Source organism: Indicator indicator, chromosome 1 (genome assembly GCF_027791375.1).
Source record: "Indicator indicator isolate 239-I01 chromosome 1, UM_Iind_1.1, whole genome shotgun sequence".
NCBI classification, from domain to species: domain Eukaryota; kingdom Metazoa; phylum Chordata; class Aves; order Piciformes; family Indicatoridae; genus Indicator; species Indicator indicator.
Window position 1 is genome coordinate 31009333 of NC_072010.1, and position 24012 is coordinate 31033344.

At 38.3% G+C, this 24012-nt stretch overlaps 1 protein-coding gene across 2 annotated transcripts; it reads left to right on the top strand.

Annotated features, from left to right (window-relative positions):
* Positions 1–920: 920 nt before the first annotated feature.
* On the top strand, positions 921–23542 carry SUCLA2 (succinate-CoA ligase ADP-forming subunit beta). Of its 2 annotated transcripts, XM_054399586.1 has the most exons (12): positions 921–978; positions 2731–2753; positions 2875–3058; positions 12086–12185; positions 12390–12552; positions 15601–15729; positions 16709–16847; positions 18030–18191; positions 18271–18413; positions 20396–20516; positions 20804–20892; positions 21997–23542. In XM_054399586.1, exons 1-12 carry the CDS (start codon positions 921–923, stop codon positions 22069–22071), a joined length of 1386 nt encoding a protein of 461 aa, XP_054255561.1. In that variant the 3' UTR covers positions 22072–23542. The 2 variants fall into 2 exon arrangements, with proteins under 2 accessions (XP_054255561.1, XP_054255553.1); XM_054399578.1 differs by lacking the exon at positions 2731–2753 and having other exon boundaries at positions 921–1007.
* Positions 23543–24012: the final 470 nt, after the last annotated feature.

The window sequence follows — 24012 nt, forward strand, 5'->3', positions numbered from 1 at the left end:
ACAGCTCCAGCATGTCTTTCTTTCAAATCAAATCCAGCTTTGATGTTCACAAGCATAGAGAAATAACTGCATTTTTCCTTATTATTGCAAGAGGACATTTCTCTTTCCCATTTCCCAGGCCAGTACTCTTTTCTTAATTACTGAGGGTTTTTGTTTGCCTTTTTTTTTTTTTTAAGATGAAAGCTTCACCTTCTTGTGAATCAGAAGATCTGTTCACCGCTTTCTGCAGAGATGTCCACCCTCTGCTTAGACTTGGTACTGACTTGATTCAAGGCCACCATGGTAAATGTGCACATAGTAAACTGCAAAGCTGGAGGTGCAGCTTTGAGCTGTGTGAGGCAGAAACGTTCTTTTCTGACATGGGTGGAGGAATGAAGATGGGCTGAAAAATAAGTGCCTAGAAATATGGGGTCTTCAGTTCAGTTCAGTAATGGATGTGTTTGAGGTTTTGCATGAAGACACCCCGAAATAATAATAAAAAAATCCTCCAAGTAGAAGTATTGACAAATTTTCCACTTGGAAGCATAACCAGGGCAGGGATGGCAGAAGTGAGCTGGGACCCTCTCCTCTTTTCTGACATACACGACGTCAGCCGAGGCCGACGTGAGTGGGATGGTTATGGATGTATTACAACCCTTTTCAGGATCCCTGTCGGAGAACAAGCTTTTCTGAAAACAAAATCGTTGAAAAACCAGAGCCTGAGCAGGCTGCCCGTCCCTCCTCAGTCCACTCCGACAGGGGGCAGCACGGCAAACCCGAGCATGGGCGGAGCCCTCGGACACCATAGAGGGCATTTGTCATTGAGGGAGAGGTGTCGCGCGTGCCTTTCCTGCTCCACCCTGTTTCTTCCGCTCCCCCGCCCCGTCTCGTGGTAGCGCATGCGCACTGCCAGGGGCACCTGAGGGCGAAGGGGCTCAGCCATGGCGGCCTCCATGATCTGCAGCCGGGTGTCGGCCGGCCTGAGGGGCAACGGTCTCCGCGCTGCGCTGGGCACTGCCACGGCGAAGGTAGCGGCCGGTCGCGTGCAGGGGCGGGGTGGGCAGGGCAGGGCCAGATGGGGTCGACTTCGGTGGCGGCCGCTCCTTGCGAAGCCAGAGGAGCAGCCGTCCCCAGTCCCACCGCCGTCCTGCCCTGTTGCGGCGGCGGGGCTGATAGCTCTGGCTCGCCTGTGGCGCAGTTACCCCCCGCAGATGCTGGCAGGTCTTCGCAGCGTAGTTCCCTTTTCCTTCTTTTCCAAAACCCTCTCTCCTAATTTGCTTGGAAATCCCACCGTTTACCTCTCCGCCGTCACTTTACCCATACGAAGTGGCAGTAAACTCTTCTTCCAGCTCGCATCTCCCCGGTCTTTGCTCTTGTTTCTGGCGAATGCTTTTTAAGGGGTGTGGACTTGTTTTTGGGTGCAGAGCCCCTAAGAAGCAGTGTAAACGAAGAAGCTTGGGAGTCTGAAGTGTGTCACTCTCCGTGCGACTTTTTTCTCCTTTCACACATATGGAGGAAGGTCGCTTGGAGTTCCCCTCTCGTATTACGTACAGCCTTCCAGGGCCCGGCTGGTCAGTCAGTGCCAGAAACAGCAGCTACAGCCTTCAACAGCTCTCAACTTATGTTTCATGCCAAGGAAAGGGCCCCCTGTTTGCAGAAGAAATCCTTTGGAGGTTAAATGGGCCTTGTTTTGCTAGCTTGAAATGCTATAGTGCAACTCGTGTTATCTGCATGCCTACTTTGTTTAAAATGAAACAAAACCTTAAAAATCGAGTCTGTTACAAACTTCCTAATGCAGACTTATTTTTGTGGTGTTTGTGCCAATGGTACATACTGAAAAGATAAATGCAAAATTTTGCATGTCTCTAAGTTAATTTTGTAGACTTTTTGCCTTGAATCTTGCAGTGATAATCTGTGTCCACGGGCTAGCTGAATTCAGTAGGTTCACAGTTTTGTGTGTGTGTAAGATTAAGGTGTTGTTCCTATATAGTGAAATGTGAAAAATGCAGCAAACTTATTTTACGTTTGTTGTTGACAATTTTATTGTTATGAAACCTACACATGGACTTGAAGACAAGATAGTTCTTTTTCAAAAGGCATTGCTTGTGTAGTACTGCTTTTGATGTTTTACAATCCAAATCAGTTTCTCCCTGAGTTACTTTATACAAAACATATATCAGAAGTTCTTGGAGTTCCCTACATCACATTTACAGATGAAATTAAGACTCCTTCCACACAGGAACTTCCTGGATTGGATATGTTATGTTTTACTTGATGTTTGAAGTGTTGAAAGTTATTTTGCGCTTTTGGCAACCTTTCTGATTCAGTGTAGATGTTTGAAGTAGATTGTAGCTGTTTGTTTTTTCTGTTTCACAATAGTCATATGAAGACTGAATAGTCTGTTCGGTAGCAAATTAAATTCACTGTGTACAACCACTGAAGGTGGTTTAGCTTAGTTTCTGCTGCCCCTCCTTCTCAGGGCTTAGTGCTTAGTTTGTCAGACAGGCAGTCTATCAAAACTTTTGAAGGAACTTTTTCTGTGTGCTTTTCTCTGTTCCCTTATGCTTTCAAAATCCCTCAAGATTCATTTCCCTACAAATATATTACATTGATGCTAACTAAATACTCAGGCACTTTAGCCCTCATCAGCACTCACAGCTTCATCAGTTCTTTCCTGCTACTCCAGTAAAACCTCACAAAACCTGATACCAGACCTGGCATAAATGACTAATGTGCAAGGGTGGTGTATAGCAAGTGTAGGATTAAGTGTTCAGGTGTTTGCATTGTTATACTAAATATGAAGACTTTTCTAACATTAAAAAAAAGTGGGTGTTTTTGTGGAATTTTTCACAACACAGTCACATTCTATTTTCTTTTTGTTTTCTTTTTCTTCAGGCGCTTGGTGGAAGTCCAGGAATACTCAGTAATCATGGGTTTCAAGTGCAACAGCAACAACAGAGGAGGTTGTCACTACATGAATACTTGAGCATGGGACTGTTGAAGGAGGCTGGCATTTCTGTTCCACATGGACTAGTTGCCAAGACACCAGATGAAGCTTACAAAATAGCAAAAGAAATAGGTATAATATTAAAAAGAACATATGCAATATAGATATGATACAAGGTGTATAGAAGTGATGCAAAGTGTTTTTCCTGGTTAGACGTTTCTTGGAGTTTTGAATATACCTTCTATTTAAGAGAGCCTTTCCTGAGATTGCATGATGCAAAATTTTAACTTCATTACTATGAAAGAAAGTTGTTAAAATACTTCTGAGAATGGTTTAAAACTTGGACCCTCATCTTCTGTTAGGGGTAAGCTTGTAGCATGATCTAAACTTCACAAATGGGACATACCTCTTTGCTTACATAAGTATTTGCACTGATCTGCTGGTGGAAAATGAGATAACCATTGCCTATGGCTTTTTAATAGATAGCAAGGAAACTCGCAGGTCAGGATTCCTTCGATTTATTCCTTGTTCAGAGAGGAGTCCTGTAACAAAGCAGGTAGGTCTGGCTGCTGGTTTATAGCTCTGTCTTGTCCATGTGACGTCATAGGTTTGCCTTTTATCTGGAGTATGTGATCATGTGTAATTTCTTGGGGTCAGGAAAATGAAGTTCTGAAAGAATGAGTTAGCATCCTGTAGTAAGCTAGAGTAAAAAAACCCAGGGCTTCTACTTTGTTTAAATTGGTGAGTATTTGATGCTACGTCTTTCTTTGGTACTTGAGATGAGGAAGAGAAAACTTCCCTAAACATGGACAGGCTGAAGGAGCTTGAGTTATTGAGGCATTGTATAAATGTTTTTCAGAACTCATGCCAAACGGTGACAGATTAACCTTTCAGATTTTGTTGTAGCTAGTTTTCATTTTTATGTACTTAAAAAAAAAAATCAAGCAAACTAAATCTCTAGCAAAACAAAAACAAATTTCACTTTTTTTGGACCACCTGCTCATTGTTATTGTGTAAGAGCCATTGCTGGTAAATACAAAATTATCTTTTGCTTCTTCTTATGTGTTAAACTGGTTTTTCAAATGTTTTTCTAAGCCATTGTGAAGATACTGCTTTCTATGTCTCCAAGGTGCTGATCCACATGTTCCTGATAACCTTTAGTCAGAAACCTGCCCTCTGTACGCTTGAGTGTTGCATTTGGTTTCTTTCCTTTGGCAAATACCTCAGTTTAGTTAGAAACGGGTAACTTTTTATCCCAATATGTAACAAATACAACCTTCTCATTAACAGAGTTCATCATAATTTAGCTGCGTTTGTAGCTAAATCATTGTAATTCTGTTGCATGAGCAAAGCCAAACCTTAATTACAGGGAAGAGGATTATCACTGCAAAGTAACTAGTGCATGGTAGAATCAAACTGAAGCCTATCCTAGAGCCAAGTCAGAAGAACGCACTAAATATTCTTTAAAGAACGTAAATAATGACATTTAATGGAGTTTATTTCGAAGTGATGCTTATCTTGAAGTTAGACAAAATAGTCTGGAAGCCAGAAAGGTTGCTTCCTTACCCCTACCTAGTCTTCCTTATACTACATACGTTTTTCTGCTAAAGACTAAAATGGCCTAAAGACAGCAAATTGTTTACCTGTATGTGAAGTAAAATAGTGTTTGAACTTGCATTATATTCTTCCTTATAACATTTTCCTAATATTTTTAAAGGAAATGGAGCTGAACTCAGATTGTGAGCAACTTTGGAGCAATAACAGCAGATCACTTACAGTTTGAGTCTTAGCAAAAAAATTGGCATGTTTTTCCTTATTTCTTAAAAACTTGATTTCTGTTGCAACTATCAGATTTCTTAAAGTGCTGTTTTCAACTCAAATTTTTGTTCTAGCTGAATTCTGCAAATGATTGTTTTGCTTTTTTTGCATTATTAAAATGTTTTTCTTATCACAAGCAGCTTTTCACTATAAACAGCCCTTCCTCTCATTCCACGTAAATTGTTAGCACATACTGGTTCATGAAACTATTATTCTTTTAAAATAACTTCAGTCCATGAGAGCAGATTTGGACTCCTGTGAATACCACTTCTTGTTCACTTTTCCTTGTTCACTGTTTCTCAAGAGCCCTGGATCTTATTTGTGCTTAAAGAATGCATTCTACTCAGAGTTGCAAAGACTTGTCTGATGAAGTCTTTAAAGACTTACTGATTTTTTTTTTTAAAGAGTATTTATAGCTGTGGGCTTTGCAATATGTGCCTTTTCACATGCTACATGAGTGTCTCACTTAAGTTTTGAAAAAAATGATCTGAGTATATTCTTTTCCAGAGTGTTGATAAGAGCCTGCAGAATGCCTTGATTATTGCCTTGAAGTTTATGGTTTCCTCTCAGCCTGTGTGTGCATTCCAGCTAGCACTGTGACTGACTGGTGCTGATCTAGAAGCTGATAGGAATTTGTTATCACAAATGCGACTAATGAACCGTAAGACTGTTTGTGAAGAACAGATGCTTAATCAGTTTGATAGCAGATAAGTCAACAGAATATGCTCTTCGAAAAGCGTAGTATTGCTATTTAAGGCAGTACCTGTGAAAGTATGCCTATTGCTGTCACTGAAGTTTTGATGTTTCCTGACGCCTTCCTCTGTTAACAGTTGTGTGGAAGGGAGTGATATACTGTATGCTTGTAGAAAAGTCTGCTTTTGGTTTTTTGTAGCATGTATTTCTATCCATAATGATTTGCAAGGTAAGACTTCTGAACTGTGTCTTGAAGTTTCATGCTCTGGCAGTTTCAGAGGATTTTAAGATAGTGAATCCCATGGCAGACTCCCAAATTTTAGTAGAATAAAAAGCTGTATAGAATAGGAGTTGGTGAGAAACTGAATGCATAGCATTTTACCTCTCTACACCAGAGTTCTTTAAAGGAGATTGAAAGTAATGGAGTCAGCTCCTACTTTTGCTATTACAGTGTAATAGATCAAGTCCATCACCTTGTTGCTGTGTTTTATAAGGTATGATCTTTTTTGTTATCCTTTCTACAGAATTTCTTAAGTAACTGGCTTGGCTATATTCCTGTGGACAGTTCTGTGATTATTAGATTATTCTTTTCAGACCATTTAACTTTTTTTCAATGCTGTTAAGACCTTCTAAGTTCTTTTCAATATTTTGTGATTTATTTGTATTTGTTAAAAAGAGTAATACCTAAAACCGTGTAGATTTATAATTCTTTTGGTCTCAGCTTTGATTTAGTCAGGAGACCAAAGTTTAGTACAATGTGCACAATGATTTTCTTGGGTAAAGTACTATCTTTGTCTTCATTAGCTCCTTGAAAGAATAGGTATTCCAGGCACTGTGGCACAAAAGCTGGGGTGGTTTTCTTCTTAGTTGTAACAGGTTAAAGCGCTGTAAATGGGTTAACTTGCCTGTTTCGCCCCCCGCCCCTCCCCAAGAAGTGAGGGAACAGTAACATACACAAAAAGCCCCTCTGGGTTGAGAGAAAAAGTTTCTGAAGTAAATGAGATCATAATAATACAATGCACAATTAACTTAGCTAATAACATAGTGTACAATTAACTTAGCTAATAACACAATTCACAGTTACATTAGCTGAGTCTATTTGTAGAAAAAAGCACAGCATAAAGCAGAAAAGCATGAAATGAACTAACCAACTCCCACCCGTCTTGCTGCCATCCCCATGGAAAAGAGCCAACACCCAAAACCCTGGAACCTTAAAGTGGCAACCAGAACAGGAAGCCTTCTATGTTACAATCTGAACTTCAAGCCCCATAATGCTTTGCTCCAGCCAGCATTTTAATTTTGAAGCTGACATGACAGGAGCATGAGATTGAATATTAGCAGCAGATTCAACTTAACGCATGACGTTAGTGTATGTGACACCTTCCTTGGTATTCTGTGATGAAGTTTTTTTTCTTTATTTTGTGTCGTAATGAAAGGTTGCATCTAGTTTTTGGTTCCTAATACATTTTGGCTGTTTTGCCATTACCAGTTTTCCCAATTAGTGAATTATCTGCTTGACTATGTTAACTCATTTCTTTTAGGTCTTCAGGGTGTCAAGCTCCAGTGCGTTTATTCATAGAATGGCTTGAGTTGGAAGGGACCTTAAAGATCATCTGGTTCCAAACTCCCTGCCATGGGCAGGGACACCTTCTGCTAGACCACGTTGCCCAAAGCCTCATTCCAGCCTGGTCTTTTAGGGATCAGGCATCCACAACTTCTCTGGGCTTTTACAGTGTGTTGCCACCCTTATAGTAAAGAACTTCTTAATGTCTAATCTTAATCCTCCCTGCTCTAGTTTAAAACCATTGCCCTCTGTCCTATTACCACATGTTCTTGTAAAAAGTTCGTCTCCAGCTTTTCTTGTAGCCCCTCCTTCAGGTACTAGAATGCTGCCAGAAGGTCTCCCCAGAGCCTTCTTCAGGCTGAACAGACCCAACTCCTTCAACTTGTTCTTGTAAGAGAGGTTCTTCATGTCTGTCATCTTTGTGACTCTTCTCCAGAGCCTAAGAGATCCATCTCCTGCTTGTATTGGGGGATCCAGAACTGGACACAGTACTCCAGATGGAGTCTCACAAGAGCAGAGTAGGAGGGGCAGAATCACCTTCCTTGACCTGCTGGCCCTGTGTCTTTTGATGCAGCCCAGATACAGTTGGCTTCCAGTGCATGTTGCCCGCTCATATTCAGGTGCTGTAGGACATGGATGGTGATCTAAAGTGGCAAACTCATGCAGAAATCTCTCAAGTGCTAAAAATCCCTTCTGTAGTGCTCAGTGTTAAGTACTTTTTTTTTTCCATTTATGTTTCTGTTTACCTGTTCAATATCTAGATTACCGGTGGTAGTCATTTAGGAACCAAACATTTACTTGGATTCTGGTAAATGCTACTTCTTTGGCATCTGAACCTTCATTTTGCATCATTCTTTGCTTTCTTCTGGAGCATTTCACTCCTTTGAAGTTCTAATATCAAAGCATGTTATTGATAATTCACTAATTCCAATAGCTTGTCTGACCAGCAGATTCAAATACTGGCCACTTAATTTTAATTGCTTACCTTAAGCTATTGCCAAAACCATCCTGTCTTGTGAGTTGATGAAAAAACTTGATGTAGTTGATTAATGTCAGGAAGTATTTGTGTAGAAAATAGTGTTTTCTAATAGTGAAACATTTTGTTAGCTTTCTGGAATGTTGTGATCCTTTCAATGACAGTATGAGGCACGTAGTTATTTCAGTAGTCATAATTTTGATTTGCATGCAGTGATTCCTCTAATGCTCAAAAGTTTCAGATGCTGAAAAAATGCAATTCTGAAGTTAAACTCTAAATAACTATACTTACTAACAAAGCACAGCAGTATACTCTCTATGCAGAGATTCTCTGCCCATGTTGGCAGAGTTAGAGTTAGCATTTTCTGTGTTGGGACTTCTGTTGATAATATGTTGTTAGTTAAAAGCCCATCTTTTCCTTCCCTAACTCCAGTAAATGCACCTATATTGTTTAGAGTTGTTACATCTGTGCAACAAGAAGAAAATTGGTTTGCCTTATAAATGGAGATATATTCTTCCTGGAACTCAAAACTTTTAAATAAATAATAACTGAGGCAAAATTTACGGGTCTCTGTCTTTCTCAGAGTATAGTTGAGTGGTAGTTGAAAACTTGATTGGCACTCTTGTTATTAATCTGTTGGTGCTCTTTATTGTTGTTTGTTTTGTCAGAACAAATTAGGCTTGCATAGTTATCAGGAAGGTGCTTATAATATGTGGAAAGCAGTACTGCTGCTACAGTCAGTGTTGGACAGAGAAGTGGCAATTTGACAAAAGTCAGAATGGAAACTTGTAAAGCAGAACATTTTAATAAAGGTTCTCTGCCCTAATCATCAGACTTTCTACTTGCACAGAAAACTTCAGGGATATGACGGAACAACAAACCTTCTTGTCTCTTAATAAGCTTACCATAAGTTTGTATTTTACATAGATCAATGCATGCACACGCACAAGAAGACAGAGACCTTTCTACTGGTTTGTAAACTTAGGTTATGGAATCAGAAATTATTCCTCCTAATGAATATTAGTAGTTCTAGAAATTAGGATCAAGATGTTTCCTGGCTGTGTTACTTTTTTCACTCTCCAGTTAATAAACCATTGCTGAAGGTGAAACTTGCAGTGTTAGTACTGTTTTCATTAGTATCTACTCTTGATTTTCTAAATGCTTCCTGATTATTTTCAAGGTATTTAACTTGCACATTTTTAGTGGTAGCTACTATTAATATGGAAATACAGCTCTTGACAAATGTTGAGTTCTGTGCATTGGTCTGTGTCCTGCTTGCCAGAGCCATTAGCTGTACTAATGGTTTGTTTTGCTCTGCTGCCCTGTTTTAAAGCTTTACAGTTTGTAACTGCTGCCGAAAGTAAAACTTCTGCTTTCTGTCTTACTCACTTCAGTGTACCTGTTCATGTGCTTGTCATAAGTGTACAGGCTTGGAAAAGTACTGTCTGCTGGATTAGCTTTCATCTTCAGTGAAGCCCTTCTAACATGTTTCAAACCATGATTGCCCAAGTGTTTATGCTGGCGCGAGAAAGGAGGTAGTAGTGAAAAGCTGAGGATAAGCAGCAGAATAGGACTCTGCTGTGGTGTAGTGTTGACTGGAATAAACTGCTAACTTTGTATAGTTACGTGCTCTAGGGCAGAAGCTGCTGTTTTTCATTGAAACAAAAGCCTAGCAGTATTTCAAAGCTACGTAAGCAAAACCAAGGGCAAAACTACTGATACTCAGTAGAAAACTGTTAGCTGCTGGTTTCCAGATTTTTTTTTTCCTTGGGTTACTGTGCATCAGCAGTTCTCTGCCATGTCAGATTGTGTGACAGTGCTGCAGCTGTAACACTGCAGATGAGGTGTGAGAACAAACATTTCTGCCTTCTAGTTTTAGGGTCACTTTATATAGAAGCTGTAGGACAAAAATGTTTATCAAACAATAAATTCTCTGCATGGTTTAAGTTGAGGTTTTCTTGGGACATGTTTTCTTAAAATTTGTTTCAGCTACATCCATGCAGCTTAATTGCTTATAAGCAACTGGTCAAATAACCCTTGAAGTGTTAGGTGTTTGTGCAGTCAAGCAGCCAGTTTGCAGTGCTGTAGGAAAACAAATTACAAATCTTTAAAGTCCTGCTCAGTTAATGCCACAGTTGCTGCATTCTGTAAAGTTTGCCAACTTTGCTATGGCAAAAACTGATTGTGAAAAGTTCAAAAGTTGTTTCACACATGCTTTTTTTTCCTTCTTAATATCTTTATATGTTGCCATAGTGTAATCATGCATGATAATTTAAATCTTAAGAAACTTATGAAGGGATCAGGGCAGTGGTGCATCTAGCCTAGTAGTCTGCTTCTCATGATGCCAGAAGAATATGCTGTTTAGGGAGATTGTTAGCCTGGGTATTTTCTGCAGTCCGTAGCCCTTGTTTACCCCCAGCATTCATAAGTATGTCAGGAATATCAGAGGGGACATCTATGCCCAATTCCTTTTGAATCCCTTATTCTTCCTTTATGTCTTCTGGCAGGCTTCACTATCTTCTCTATAAAGGTGTGTCTTTTTTTTTTTTCTTGTCCCTTTTGAAAACTGACTTCCCTGACTTTCCCAAAAGCCAAAAGGTAGCTTTTGGGTTTTTTTGGTACAGAGCAGGAAGCTATTATTTATAAACTTAAACGTGAGGCTTGGTGTTTCCTAAAGCAGGCTTTGTACTTAAAGAAATTGTATAAAAGTTAAGTCTTGTTTTGTGTGACTCCTATAAAGCATGCTAACTTACTTGATTGTCAGTACTTAGTAGCTATAAAACATACTTAATTCAGGAACTGAAACAAGTATTAGATAATAGACTGTAGTAACTCAGGGTGTTCTTGTGAGTTTCTAACCTTGATTCTTCTTGTGCCAAAGAATTCTTATCAGTTGTGAATTCAGAGATCTGTTAAATAGACACTCAGGAATTAAAATCTACAAGTAGCTAGTCAGGAGTAGTAAGATGAGCATTCCCTTTGCTTATAGTAACCCCAGATAGATTTTTTTTTTTTTTTTTTTTTTTTCCTGGCCAGGTAGGATGCAGGCCAAAATCAGAATGATCACAACTTTTTTGTCTGCCATGATTTTTTCAGTATGTATAGCGGCTAAATGTGCTCGAGTGCTGTGATTTTCTTAGGCTTTCCCATGGCTGCCTTTTCCACTTCCAAGAGAACAGCAAGTTCTTCCTCTGATCAGAAAGACCAGAGTGGCTCAGCTAATGGTGGCGTGAGAAAAGATGGAATGTGCCATGCAAATGTAATTGGGGAGGCAGCATCTTACAGTCTAGCTGCTGTCTGCAGTAGTGTAGTTGAACTTCTATAACATATTAGGGCTTTCTTTTAAAAATTCCTTTATCACAATGAATTGAACTTTTTTCTTTTTTTTTTTTTTTTTTGTCTTTCAATAATGCTTCAGAATATCCGAGCTGATTTTTGAGCATATTCTCATACTTTACATTTTAAACCCAAATGCACAGTCTCCACTACTTAGAATAATAATTTTGTACAGTATTTTTGACTAGTTAAAGCCTACTGAAGGGATTCCTCTGCCAGCTCTGGGAAAAAGAGTGGATTTTCTTAGGCTTCTGACTTCGGCTAAGCACTGACTTTCTGCTAAGCTTATGTATTAGTGTTCTGCTGGGAAGCCACAGTGGACCTGTAAGTTGACTTGGGCAAGTGCTGTAGTTACATAGTGCTAAGAAGATGGTGGTTACAGGTGTAAGCAATTTCACTCGATTGAGGAAAATCTTGCATTATGGTGTCAGATGCACAATTTCATCATATTAAAAGTCTGTGAGATACCATTTCTTATTGGGCTTTTAATAATTTGTGGTTCAGATGTGTAAAGAACACTTAAAAGTATCAACACTTTCGGATACTAACTGACCAAGGTTTGTTGACAGAACAGTCTAAAGCTACAGTGGGTGGTTTAAGACTTTTGAATAACCTGTGTGAGTTACAATGCATTCTTTGATTCACACGTTTGGTTTACATCAGGGTGGGGTGGAAAAGGAGGGATAAAATGAAAACAGCCTTTATTGTTCTGCCTGGGACAATTTGTTTTAGTAGTAACAGATGACAAATTTTGGGTTTTCTTTCATTCTAGGTTCAAAGGATCTTGTGGTAAAAGCACAGGTTTTAGCTGGTGGTAGAGGAAAAGGAACATTTGAAGGTGGCCTCAAAGGAGGAGTGAAAATAGTTTTTTCGTAAGTTGTTTCTGAATTATCCAACCAAGTGGAAAAACTTCAAAGTTTCACATTATGAATGGATCCTGTTACTAAAAGTCAATGTTTTATTAATTAACCTTAAAATAACAAAAATTAGATAAGTGTGGGGTTTTTTTTTTTGTTAATATTGCTTCTGTTTTTCCAGCAGTTGCTTTGTCACATTCTGAGCTTCTTTTATTCTAGTCCAGAAGAAGCAAAAGATATCTCGTCCAAAATGATTGGAAAGAAGTTGTTTACCAAGCAGACCGGAGAAAAGGGCAGGATATGCAATCAAGTATTTATCTGTGAGCGCAGATATCCCAGGAGAGAATACTATTTTGCAATAACGATGGAAAGGTCTTTTCAAGTGAGTAATACTACAAATAGAATTAATTAACTTCTTATAGCTGATTATTTTTTTTTTAATTAAAACCCCCCCAACACACAGCTTGTTTACTGTTCTGAAAATCAGAAATATACGTAAGCTGAATTTTGTTTTGTAGTGTCTCAGACTATACTATATTGAGGCTGGAAGTGAGGAAGAAGTTCTTCACCATGAGAGTGGTGAGAGCCTGGTTGTCCAGGGAGGTGGTTGAGGCCCCATCCCTGGAGGTGTTTGCAGCCGGGCTGGATGAGGCTCTGGCCAGCCTGATGTAGTGTGAGGTGTCCCTGCCCATGGCAGGGGGGTTGGAACTAGATGATCCTTGTGGTCCCTTCCGACCCTGACTGATTCTATGATTCTATATGATTGCCGTAGCGTTTAAATGTTTTTAAAAAGGTAATGCTACACTTTAAGGAATAATAAATGATTATTGCTAGCCTCAACTGAAATTCAAAGTCAGATGGCTAAAGGGGAAATGGGGTGGAATGAACGCATTATTTTCATTTTTGGTTTTATTTTGCACGTGTCGACTGCTACTTATACTAGAGTTTAGTTTAAAAATACAACTTTGTATATGCATGTAAATGTACACAACATTTAAGAGTGTCAGGAACAAGATAAGACAGTCTTTTGGAAGAGACAATGGTTCTGGATAAGTAAACCATCCTTTTATTCCAATCTCTGGAGATACATAGAGGTGCATGGGTGTGCTCCTCAATTCTGAGTGTGCTGGTAGCTTCCTTCTGCCAATACACTGCAGAAGCTGGTAAGAAAATTTGGACTTAGAAGTCCGTGTTCATATCATTCCAGAAGATGAAAGCCATAGTCTCTCCTGCTTGTATCACAGTATATCAGAGGTTGGAAGGGATCTCAAGAGATCATTGGGTCCAAGCCCCTGGCCAAAGCACTTAGGGTAGTCTGCACAGGAATGCATCCAGGTAGGTTTTGAAAGTCTCCAGAGAAGGAGACTCTGCAACCCCCCTGGGCAGCCTGTTCCTAATACATGCTCTGTATGTATTAGGCTAGAATTCAAACTCAGTTACTCAAATTGTCAGTGTATTTTCTGACTGTTCCCTTGTGGAGCCTAGATTGCTACATTGCCAAGTAGCTTCAACAAAGTCACAGTAACTTGTAACTGCATTTTCTGAAGCTCATCAGAACCAGAGTTTGGTCTGAGCAGGTGCTGCTCTTGGTAATTAGAGGAGTATCTTTGGCATGAATATGAAATACTTTTCTGCGGAGGAATGAGGAAACTAGTCTTTTTCTGTTATTTTTTTGTTACGCAATCAGGAGTTAAATGTTGTATTTGTCCCTTCCTCTGTAGTGTCCTTTCTGATAGGAAAGTACCAGTTATGCTGAGTTTTGGTGCAGTTAGGTGAGTTGGACACTTACTGTCTGTTATGTTCGGAGGAGGGAAGATTCAAATGTTACAGTATGGACCCCAGATTTGCCACAAGGTGGCATTAAAACGCTGCAGATGGCTGGATTTTAGAGTCTTAAAATAATCTAAACAATAAGCAAGAATCCTAACAGAAATAAAATTTATTGTAATTGATTTAAGCGAATTAGATAAACATTTTCCTCACTTGTTCTTGCTCTCCTTTAAAAAAAAAAAGTAGATCTTACTAGTGTATAATGAGCAAAACTGTGTTGTTACTGTCTATTAATAAGGATGTGCTTTTGTTTTTACTGCTGACTTTAAGTCCTGTTTTCAGATGTGCTCCTAATCACTGTAGCTTGTCTGGGATGCTTATGAATGAGGAAATGCCTTTCAGAAGGAGGAAGTGTAAAGGTTGAATAGCACACTGTGTATTCCTGATGTTGAAGATCTCTTCCTTTGAAGAAGGGGAAAAGCCTGTAAATTAGGTGAAAATGGACCTTGATGTCTAGGGTGTCATTTGCCAAGAGGGGCAAGACTTCTTATGTTTTAAGCAAACCCATTCACTTTGGTCAGTTCTGTGAAATGATGAGTTATTTTTATAACACGCTTGTATCTTCCTGCCTCTTCAGGGTTTGAATATTCAGAAGTGTTCATTGTGTTGAACCTTGCTATTAGATGTAGGATAATTCACCATTTGTGTTTTCATTTGGAAGGAAGGTGATGGGAGGGGAGTAGTGTGGTTATTGAGCGTGTTCTCTGAACTAGTGTCACCCTTCCTGTAGTTAATTTTCAACAGTTATTAAGACTGTTTAATGATTGAAACCTGTGCTGGTAGGAAATGGTGCCTTAATACACCAACTGCCATGCATGGGCAGTGATAAAGCAAGGTAGGTTGCTGTGACACGAGTGTATCTGGAGGACTGCTCCTGTGGGGAGAAGTCTTTTGGTTCTGTGGTAGTGAGTCCTTGATGCTTTTGTTGAGGTTTAGATAGATTTAAAAAAAAAAAAAACCACCTCTGCCACAAATGCTAGCAATTCTGGTTTCTTAATGTTTTATTATTGAATAATTGAGTACTGTTTTGTCAGAACTCTGTGACGTGCTTTCGATGGTGGCTGTAGTTATTGAGCTTTATAATCCTACTGAACAGAAATAGTTTGCAGCAATTTGTCACTAGATTCTGCAGACATAGATTTGTCCTTGGAGTTGGAATATATGAGTGCCTGACACTTGATGTGTTTTTGTGGAGGAGTGAGTGAAGAAGAGGGAGATGAGAATGCTGTTCTTTTTCTGAAGACAAAAAGAATGTGATTACTCAGTATCTTTCAACATTTAAAGTCAGTATGTCTGTGTTAATTGCTCTATTGCAATAGTACATATATAAATGGAAAGTTTCTTGTTAGAAGAATTGGACTCAACATACACCTTAAAGTTTTATAACACTTGAAAGTGTTATAAAAGGCTTTATATAGGTGCATTGAATAGATAATAACAATTCTCCTCAGAGCATACAAAAAAAATGCCCAAATGAAAAATTTCCAGCTAACAACAAGGTTTTATTGCTGTGAGGTAACTCATGGGAAGAGCTAAGTTTCAGTTGTGTGATATAAAATTACTTACACCTTTTATTTTTCCCTCCTCCTTTTTGTTCTAGGGTCCTGTGCTGATTGGCAGTTCTCAGGGTGGTGTTAATATTGAAGATGTTGCTGCAGAGAATCCAGATGCAATAATTAAGGAACCCATTGATATTATAGACGGCATAAAAAAGGAGCAAGCTGTTAGGGTAATTGTTAATGTGAAAAAGCACACATTAGTGAGGATGGGAGGGTTGCTTCTCAGTTTTGTAAAGTGTGCATGTGTAATGGTTTTAAGACTGTCTTTTTAATTTTTCTTCTCAAAGTTCAAGCAGAGAAAGTGAAAGAATGTAAATAAATCACTATTGGGTGTAAGAAAGCAAAATAATGATTATTCTAAACACTTCCATTGGAGAGATAGAAATGTTTAAGAACTACTACTCTAAACAAGGTTGGGGAGTTGGGCAGTTCTCAGCTTGCTTGCTGGGCTTCTGTCTATTTCTTTTCTGGCTGAAGATAACACACTGACCTTGACAAGCTAAGTCTAACAGCCTCTCTGCTTCTTGACTCTGTGCCTTCTGCCAGGGGAGTCTGGGAGGATTCTTTCTGGCTGGGGGTTAGGACCCTTGGGGAAAGCTCCTTGGGGGAGAAGCAAAGAGGGCTTGGTTGTGCTTTTCTGTTGATTGTACATATTTGTAAATGTTGTGAATAGTGTATATTTGTACATATTCATTGCATTTAATCATAGATTTGCTTGTAAATACAGCTTTCATTTGCTTCCAGACTGAGCTAGCCTGGTTATTGTCGGTGTGTGAGGGGGATTTCAGCTCTCACAATATTACAGCATGTGTTCAACGTGCTGAGCTGTCTTAAACCCTATTGATGTTGTGAAGTGCATTCAAACTACATATTCAGGTCTTTTCAGGTGATAGTGTAAATCCAACTCTGCATGGAAGTGCTTAATCTAGCTTTGTGAAGGTATATGATGATGACTTTTTATTACTTCATTTTAGGATAAATGCAGTGTTTTGTATTAAAAACAATTTTTTGGAACCCAAGAGTTATTTTGTTTCCCAGAAGACAGGAGAGGTTGACACTTGAAATAATAGCTAAACTAAGACATTCACCATGGGTAACTAGATCAAACCCCTAACATCGGTTAATTGATAACCAATCTTTTACTTTCAGCTTGCCCAAAAAATGGGATTTCCTCCTAATCTGGTGGATGAAGCAGCTGAAAATATGATCAAATTATATAATCTCTTTCTGAAATATGATGCTACCATGATAGAAATAAATCCTATGGTGGAAGATGCATCAGGAGTTGGTAATGTTTCTTCTTTGTATTCTTATGTAACAGCTTGATATTTTTGAAAATTTTAGGGTAGTTGCTTTGCACTGTTAAAATTTCAGATGTTCACAGCAAGATGCCTTAGCATTAACATGGTGTTGAAACACATTTCACAACACTTATAAATTTGAGAATCTAAGCATAGTAGCATGCTCTTAATTAAATAGGATCTGAAGCTTCCTTAAATGATTAAAATAACCCAAATCCAAAACTATGAAATAGCAAAAGAAAGAGAACACATCTTCTGCTCTAGAGTTTTTGGCTATGTAGTATAAGGCATTCCTGGAAATTGGGTCTTTTAAAAATTCATTAATTGAAACATCAGCCATCTTGTGTATTCAAAGATTTTATTGTAAAAGTAACCAGAATAGTAGCACCTTCTAGAAATATCCTGCCTTTACTATGGCATCAGAATTGTGTGATGTCTTGAAATACTGTGGGCGTTTAAGTGATATCTTGATGCTTATCAGGTTTTTATTATATCCAGTTGAAGAATAGTTGATTAATACTCAATCACAGCCAATTCCTCTCACCGAAAAAAAAATAATTCTGTGGGGAATATCTGTTCTTGAGTCATGTAGTTACTCTGCTGTTACTGTGTGCAGGGTTGGGTTTTTTTTTGTTTGGTGTGTTTTTTAATGCTTAGATGAACAGTCTCCCATCTGTTTCTTGTGCCTTGTCATTTTTATATTATCTGTAGTGAGGGGTAGAAATCAAGTCTTAAAGTTTGTACAGACAGAAGCTTAGTTCTGATGTAAAGAATACACTAGTTTTTTCCATGTCACCTGCTATACCTAGGTGAAACTTACTTTTTGTATATTCTTCTGACATCTTTTCTTCCCACTCAGATGTTTGTTTTTTTTCTTTGTTACTGTGTGCTGACAGGCATGCACAAGCATCTAAAAACAGAAAACAAAGGTTAAAAAAACCCAAACCAACAAACCAGAGCTTCTATATGGATTAATTTTATGCTCATTAAAGAAGCATAATTTGCCCAGATTTATCAAACTGTTGGAAGCTGTTTTGGTGTTGCAAAAAGTACAGTTATCTTCCTTTTTGTGCAACTAACAGGACTTAATTGATTGTGTGTGTAAACTGGAGAGACTCTCCAGCTGTTGTTCCGGTATTAAATAATGGTTTGGTTTTGTTTTCTTTTAGTGATGTGTATGGATGCAAAGATAAACTTTGACAGTAATTCAGCCTATCGTCAGAAGAAGATCTTTGATTTGCAGGATTGGTCGCAGGAAGATCAAAGAGATAGGGATGCTGCCAAATCAGATCTCAACTATATAGGATTGGATGGAAACATAGGATGCTTAGGTATGTTCTATTTAATTACTTTTATATGACCTAATGGATTTACAAACTGAATTCCTAAATGTTATCTTTATTCTCATAGTCAATGGTGCTGGTTTAGCTATGGCCACAATGGATATAATTAAACTTCACGGCGGAACTCCAGCAAACTTCCTTGATGTTGGTGGTGGTGCTACAGTGCAGCAAGTGACAGAAGCCTTTAAGCTTATTACCTCTGATAAAAAGGTGAGGGAAGAGATGGCGTATTAAGGTCATACACAGTGGTAAATTAGGCTATGAATTACAAGATGATGCTTTCGTGCATGTTCTCCAGAAAGCATTTTTTATAGGCATAGAGTTAAAAAGTAAAGAAAATGGAGATGTTAGTTTAATCTTGGTGCAAGATGAAAGAAGACCTGGAAACCTGTTAATTTTTTTTTTCTTCCCTGCCCCCTTTTCAAAAGATAGGTTCTTTTGGCTGTGTACTGAGTAGGCAGCTTTGTGTTCTTTGGTTGAAGTTACATCTGTACTTGAATCTTTCCAGAAATCTTAGAAGCGTCCCCCAGCTGCTGTTGAAGTAACAGATTCATAAAGGTCAGAAAAGACCTCTAAGATCCAATTGCCAACCCATCACCACCAGCCCACTAAACCGTGTCCTGAAGTGCCGTGTTTACATTTTCCAAACATGCCCAGGGATGGTGACTCCACTACTTCCCTGGGCATCCTGTTCCAATGCCTGACCACTCTTTCAGTAAATACGTTTTTCCTGATATCTGATAATCTAAACCTCTTGCCTATCGCCTGTTACTTGGAAGGATAGACCAACCCCACCTCACTACAACCTCCTTTCAGGTAGTTGTACAGAGTGATAAACTGTCCCCTGATCCTCCTATTTTTTGCAGCCTAAACAATCCCAATTCTGTTAGAAAAGGCTTGTAAGGAATGGCTTTCTTCAGGTTCTTTCACAAATTGAGGGAAGAGTGAGTCACATAGGCATGGAAAAACTGAGTTACAGAGAAAAGAAGAGAAGAAACAAGGAAGGTTCTGGGATTTGTTTATCTGGAACTAGTTCTTGCAATGCCAGTTCTCTGCTGATGCATGGGCAATGGGTGTCCAAACAGACTTCTCAATATATCTTTCCCTTTCTTCCTTTGTTCAGCTGTTCACTCTTTTATCAAAAAGTGATGGCTGCAGCCAGGATTTCTGGTGCTTAAAGTCAAACAGCAGCACAGCCCACTGATGTCATGGACTGTACTCCGGCTGGTATTCTGGGTTCAGTTCAGTGGTTGGTTGGAACAGCCTTCTGGGGTGCCAGTATAATTTGTGTCTACCCATTAGTAGCGGGAGCAAGAACAATGTTGCACACATGAGGTATTCTTAGTTGCAAGATAATGAGAACCAAGCTACTGTTTATTAACCAGTTGAACATTAATGTTTTGTTAAGTCTGTTCTGTCCTCCAAGGCTGTCTACTTATTTTTGCTCCTATTTTATTCCATCTTCCACTGCTTGACCATGATCTTTTTATCCCTCCTTTTCACCACTGGAATGGAAAAGACTTTTCTCTTGACCTCATGAATAAAACATATTTCAGATAGCTGATCTCTAACCATGCCAACTTTGAAGTGAATGCTATAAACACTGTCTTGTGTATGAGCTTTGTAAAATTCCTGTGTTCTTTAGCTTGGCTTCTTCAGTATGGGGAGATATTAGTGTGGGAGGTCCTTCTTCTGGAGCAATGTTAGAAATGGAAAGATAAACAGCTGACAGGTTGTTAGATGACTTCACTGAAGTTTCATCTGTTTGATTTGATTGAAGAAAAGTTAAATTATTCTCTTTATTAATCATGCTCAGAATATGCTGATGTACAGCACAGGCTTTCAACAGAACATGGATGTGTGTCTTTTCAAGTAGCTATTACAGATTACACACTGAGTAAGAGAAAGAGCTATTGCCTGCAACTCATGCTGGATTGAAGGACAATTGGAAGTTTCCTGGGACGAGCATTTTGCAATAGGATTTTCCTGAAGTAACTCTACTGTTGTATGTGACTTTGCAGAACTGTGCTTTTGTTGTTGGTGTTCTCTAGAATGGAAACGTTCCTTGTCTTTTGCAGTCTTGTACTGCACTTACGGAGCTTGAATTTTCCTTAGGCTGAAAGGCTGAGTGGTGCTTTTATCTGATGTGCCTCTGGCCATTTTTAACATGAACATTGTCATTGATTCTGTAGGTACTTGCTATTCTGGTAAATATTTTTGGTGGCATTATGCGATGTGATGTGATAGCACAAGGCATTGTTACGGCAGTAAAGGATTTGGAGCTGAAAATCCCTATTGTGGTACGGTTGCAAGGTGAGTGTGTTCTAACATATGTTAAATATATCTCTGTCCGTACTGACAAATGTTCTTGAGCTTGTATTTTGCAAGCCCTATAAGTTGCAGACTGTGGAAAAATAAGGCAAGCCTTGAATTTAGATGGTGAGGATTTGCAAGTTACTGAAAACATTTCCTGCTTTGATAACTACCAAAGTTGTTGTCTTTGAGATTACTTTTGGAACAGGCTTCCTTGAGACTATGAGAATACTCTGGCAGTAGTAGTCTTCTGTTAAATAATACTGGCATTTTATCTGTTTCTTAAGGTACACGAGTTGATGATGCCAAAGCTTTGATAACAGCTAGTGGCCTCAAAATTCTTGCATGTGATGACTTGGATGAAGCTGCAAAAATGGTAAGATAGCTGCTTATGAATATTCTTTTCAGAACATAGCATCTGTTGCAGAATATTGAAAAGTTTAAACCCCATTCGGTCAGCTAAAGGCAGCTTAGGTTAAATCACAGAGCCGGTTATTATCAGGGTCTTAAGCAAACGTTTTACAAATTAGTAAGTACCTGTTTTGTAAGGAGAGAAACTAAGCAGTCAGAAGCTATTACATCCCAGAAATGTTTGTGTTTCAGACTTTTTTTTTTCCCCCCCTCTGAAATGCAGGTTGAAGAAGCAGCTTTTGAAAGGGTGACAGGTTTTGTGTTTGTTTTTTTCTTTACGTTGCCCATAGCTAATTCCTTAAACAGGTTTATGTAAGGTGATGCCTAGAGTGGGATGACCAAATGGATAAACTGAGCATTTGAAGCAGTGATTATAACCAGTGATGTTAAAAGTTTGGTTGGTTGGTTTTTTTTTTTTAATACTTCAATTTATGGGCATCTGTTGAATATTTTTCTAGCTAACTAGTATTTTAGGTGCCTTTAAGTTAGGCAATATACAGAAGAAATACTAAAGATGTGTAGGAAGAGAATTTTTCATGTAGAAAAGATTGGGGGCATCTGGTAGATTTTGTATCGGGGGAAACTTATCAATCTTTTTTCCTAAAGAACAACTTACTTATAGTATTTGATTTTTAAGCAGGAAATAATTCATAGAGGTTCTGAGTAATTATGCAAGAAAAGTTTGGGATCTGTCAGGTATCAGAATAAGATCTAGAAATGCCTGTGACAAAACCTTGGAGGATAAATATCTTCTAGATACAGAGAATCCCTTGTAAGTAGGTACCCCAACACCTCCCAAGGAAACATGGTGAAACAAAAAGTTTAAAACTTATAGCATAGTATCAAGATACATGCCTGTAAATAAGAACCAGGCATTGTATAGCTGTGTGAGATGTTTTCTGAAAGACTTGAATGAGCTTTCATTCAAAAGTGATTAAGAAGCAATAATTCCCTCCCCCTGGTCTTATTAATGATTTTCTGGCATTACTTTGTTTAAAAAAAAAAAAAAGGTCTAATTGCCTTAAGTTGGGACTGTTTTAAAATTAAATCTTTATTTTCTATTTTTCAGGTGGTGAAGCTCTCTGAAATAGTAAACTTAGCAAAACAGGCTCAGGTGGATGTTAAATTTCAGTTGCCAATTTGATCTGAGAGGTGTCATGCCAGCATCTAACATGTTCTCTGAAATACTGTCTCTTCTGTATCTGGGATATTTTCCATGTTTTGTGTGTGGAGGTTTCGATTGTTTGACAGGCGCACAGACTGCTGTATCTGCTCGTTAATGTTACAATGAGAATGGTCAGAGTTCTTGTGCAAGCGTGTATTGCTGATATTTAATCCTTCCTAGTGGTTCTCAAGCCTCCGGTTTCCTCTGCAGAATGTCACTTGCAATTTACTTCTGCGTTGTCCAAAGTAAAGCTTCTGGTTGAAAAGTAATGACTATGAATAAATTCTGAAGTTACTTTGCTTGTAAATTTGTATTAGCCTTTGTCAAAAGTCAATACGACTAGATTATCTTGTTGTCCGTGTGGAGAGATGTATCGAAACGGTATTTTATATTGGAGACAGTTCTTCTTAGCAGTATAATGGATGTGAGCAAACCCAATCATTATTTATGAACAGGTGCATTTGAACTTGATCAGAAACATTTTTAGGAGTACTTCACTGAAGTGGCTGGTAACTCTTCTGGACAACGTGTTCAATCACTACAAAGTATACTGTAGCACTTAGATTTTCACGATTTCCGGACCTTGCGAAAAAAACCCAAAACCATCAGTTAGTTTTCTATATGAACAAGCATTTACTAAACTTCAAGGAGACAGAATACATAGAGTATTAAAATATCTATTGTACATTGCTAATGAAATTGTACATTAATAAAATGTATCCCAAAACTCCTGCTCTGTTTTTCTTTATGTGTCTCTGCTTGAAATAATTTGATATACTCCTGGATTAAAGCATGATTTAAGACAGCAGACTAGAAGCTTTTTATGACTAAATTTTCAATAGCATGTATGTTAATTTTTTTCCTCCTTGAACTGCATTGCATGATTAAAAACATGTGAACTCTCTTGGTGTTGAAAAGCTTGGACAGATACCTTGCATGTAACATGTTATTAAAGTGGCTGTAATTGATCTCTGCACATACAAATATGCAGGAAAATGTTGGTTTGGGGGAAAAATGCTGCTTCTACTAGCAAATGTAGTATTACCCATTAATTTTTGTTACCTTGAAATGCTGTTGGTTTTTGGCATTACATAGAATCTGGATAATGACCCTTTTATCACTTAGTTTCCAAACAATCTTAAATTACTGTTACTCTTTAATTTTTTTTTTTTGTTTGTATTTTGTAGGATTTTTATTTTAAATGCTATTTTTGTGGCTAGTGATAGTGTAGATTTGCCAGCAAATAGTGCCTTGTCCGTGGTGGGATCTCAAAATGGGAAAACATAATCCTAAAGGATTTAACAGGATTGTAGAAAATGTTGGAAAGCTTACAGTCACACACAATTTTGAGGTAGGTGGTGTGTTAAATTAAACTTTAATCTGGCATGGTGTATTTCAGTATTTTTTTGCAGTACTAAAGAAAATAACCAGAAAATAAACTCATTTTGAATTTAAGCTGAATTATTCTTGATCTTATTGGTGTGTTGTAACTGACTGTGTGCTGTTGATCCAGCACGCTAAATAGGGCTTGTGAGTATGCTTGGAATTGCTTTTATTCAGTGGCCTTGAATGGATTTACAGAGATAACTTGTCTGAATAGATTTGAGCATTGAATAATTTAGAGAATATAATTAATTCCTGGTGTTTAGATTTGCTTCTAGCCTTATATTTTTCCCTTTAAAAATCAGCATGGAATGGTAATGTTCCAGGTGCATAAGGAGGCCATTAAAAAAACAACCAAACAAAAAACCCCCATACCTAAACATACCAGCTTAATTTTTTTCCTGAATCAGGAGGAGGGAACAGTAAGACAAAAGTGACTTGATGTTGCAAAAAATGACAGGCAGGAATGATCTTTTCGTACAAATACTAGACTATAATGGAGGCAAAACTAGATCCTACTGTTAATCCAGAATTTCT

Excerpts from the sequence above, each read along its gene's own strand:
- SUCLA2 (XM_054399578.1), top strand. The coding sequence starts at position 921 with ATGGCGGCCTCCATGATCTGCAGCCGGGTGTCGGCCGGCCTGAGGGGC. Across the intron at positions 16,848-18,029 it reads GGAAGATGCATCAGGAGTTG|TGATGTGTATGGATGCAAAG; the intron begins GTAATGTTTCTT and ends GTTTTCTTTTAG. Across the intron at positions 18,414-20,395 it reads TTATTACCTCTGATAAAAAG|GTACTTGCTATTCTGGTAAA; the intron begins GTGAGGGAAGAG and ends TTGATTCTGTAG.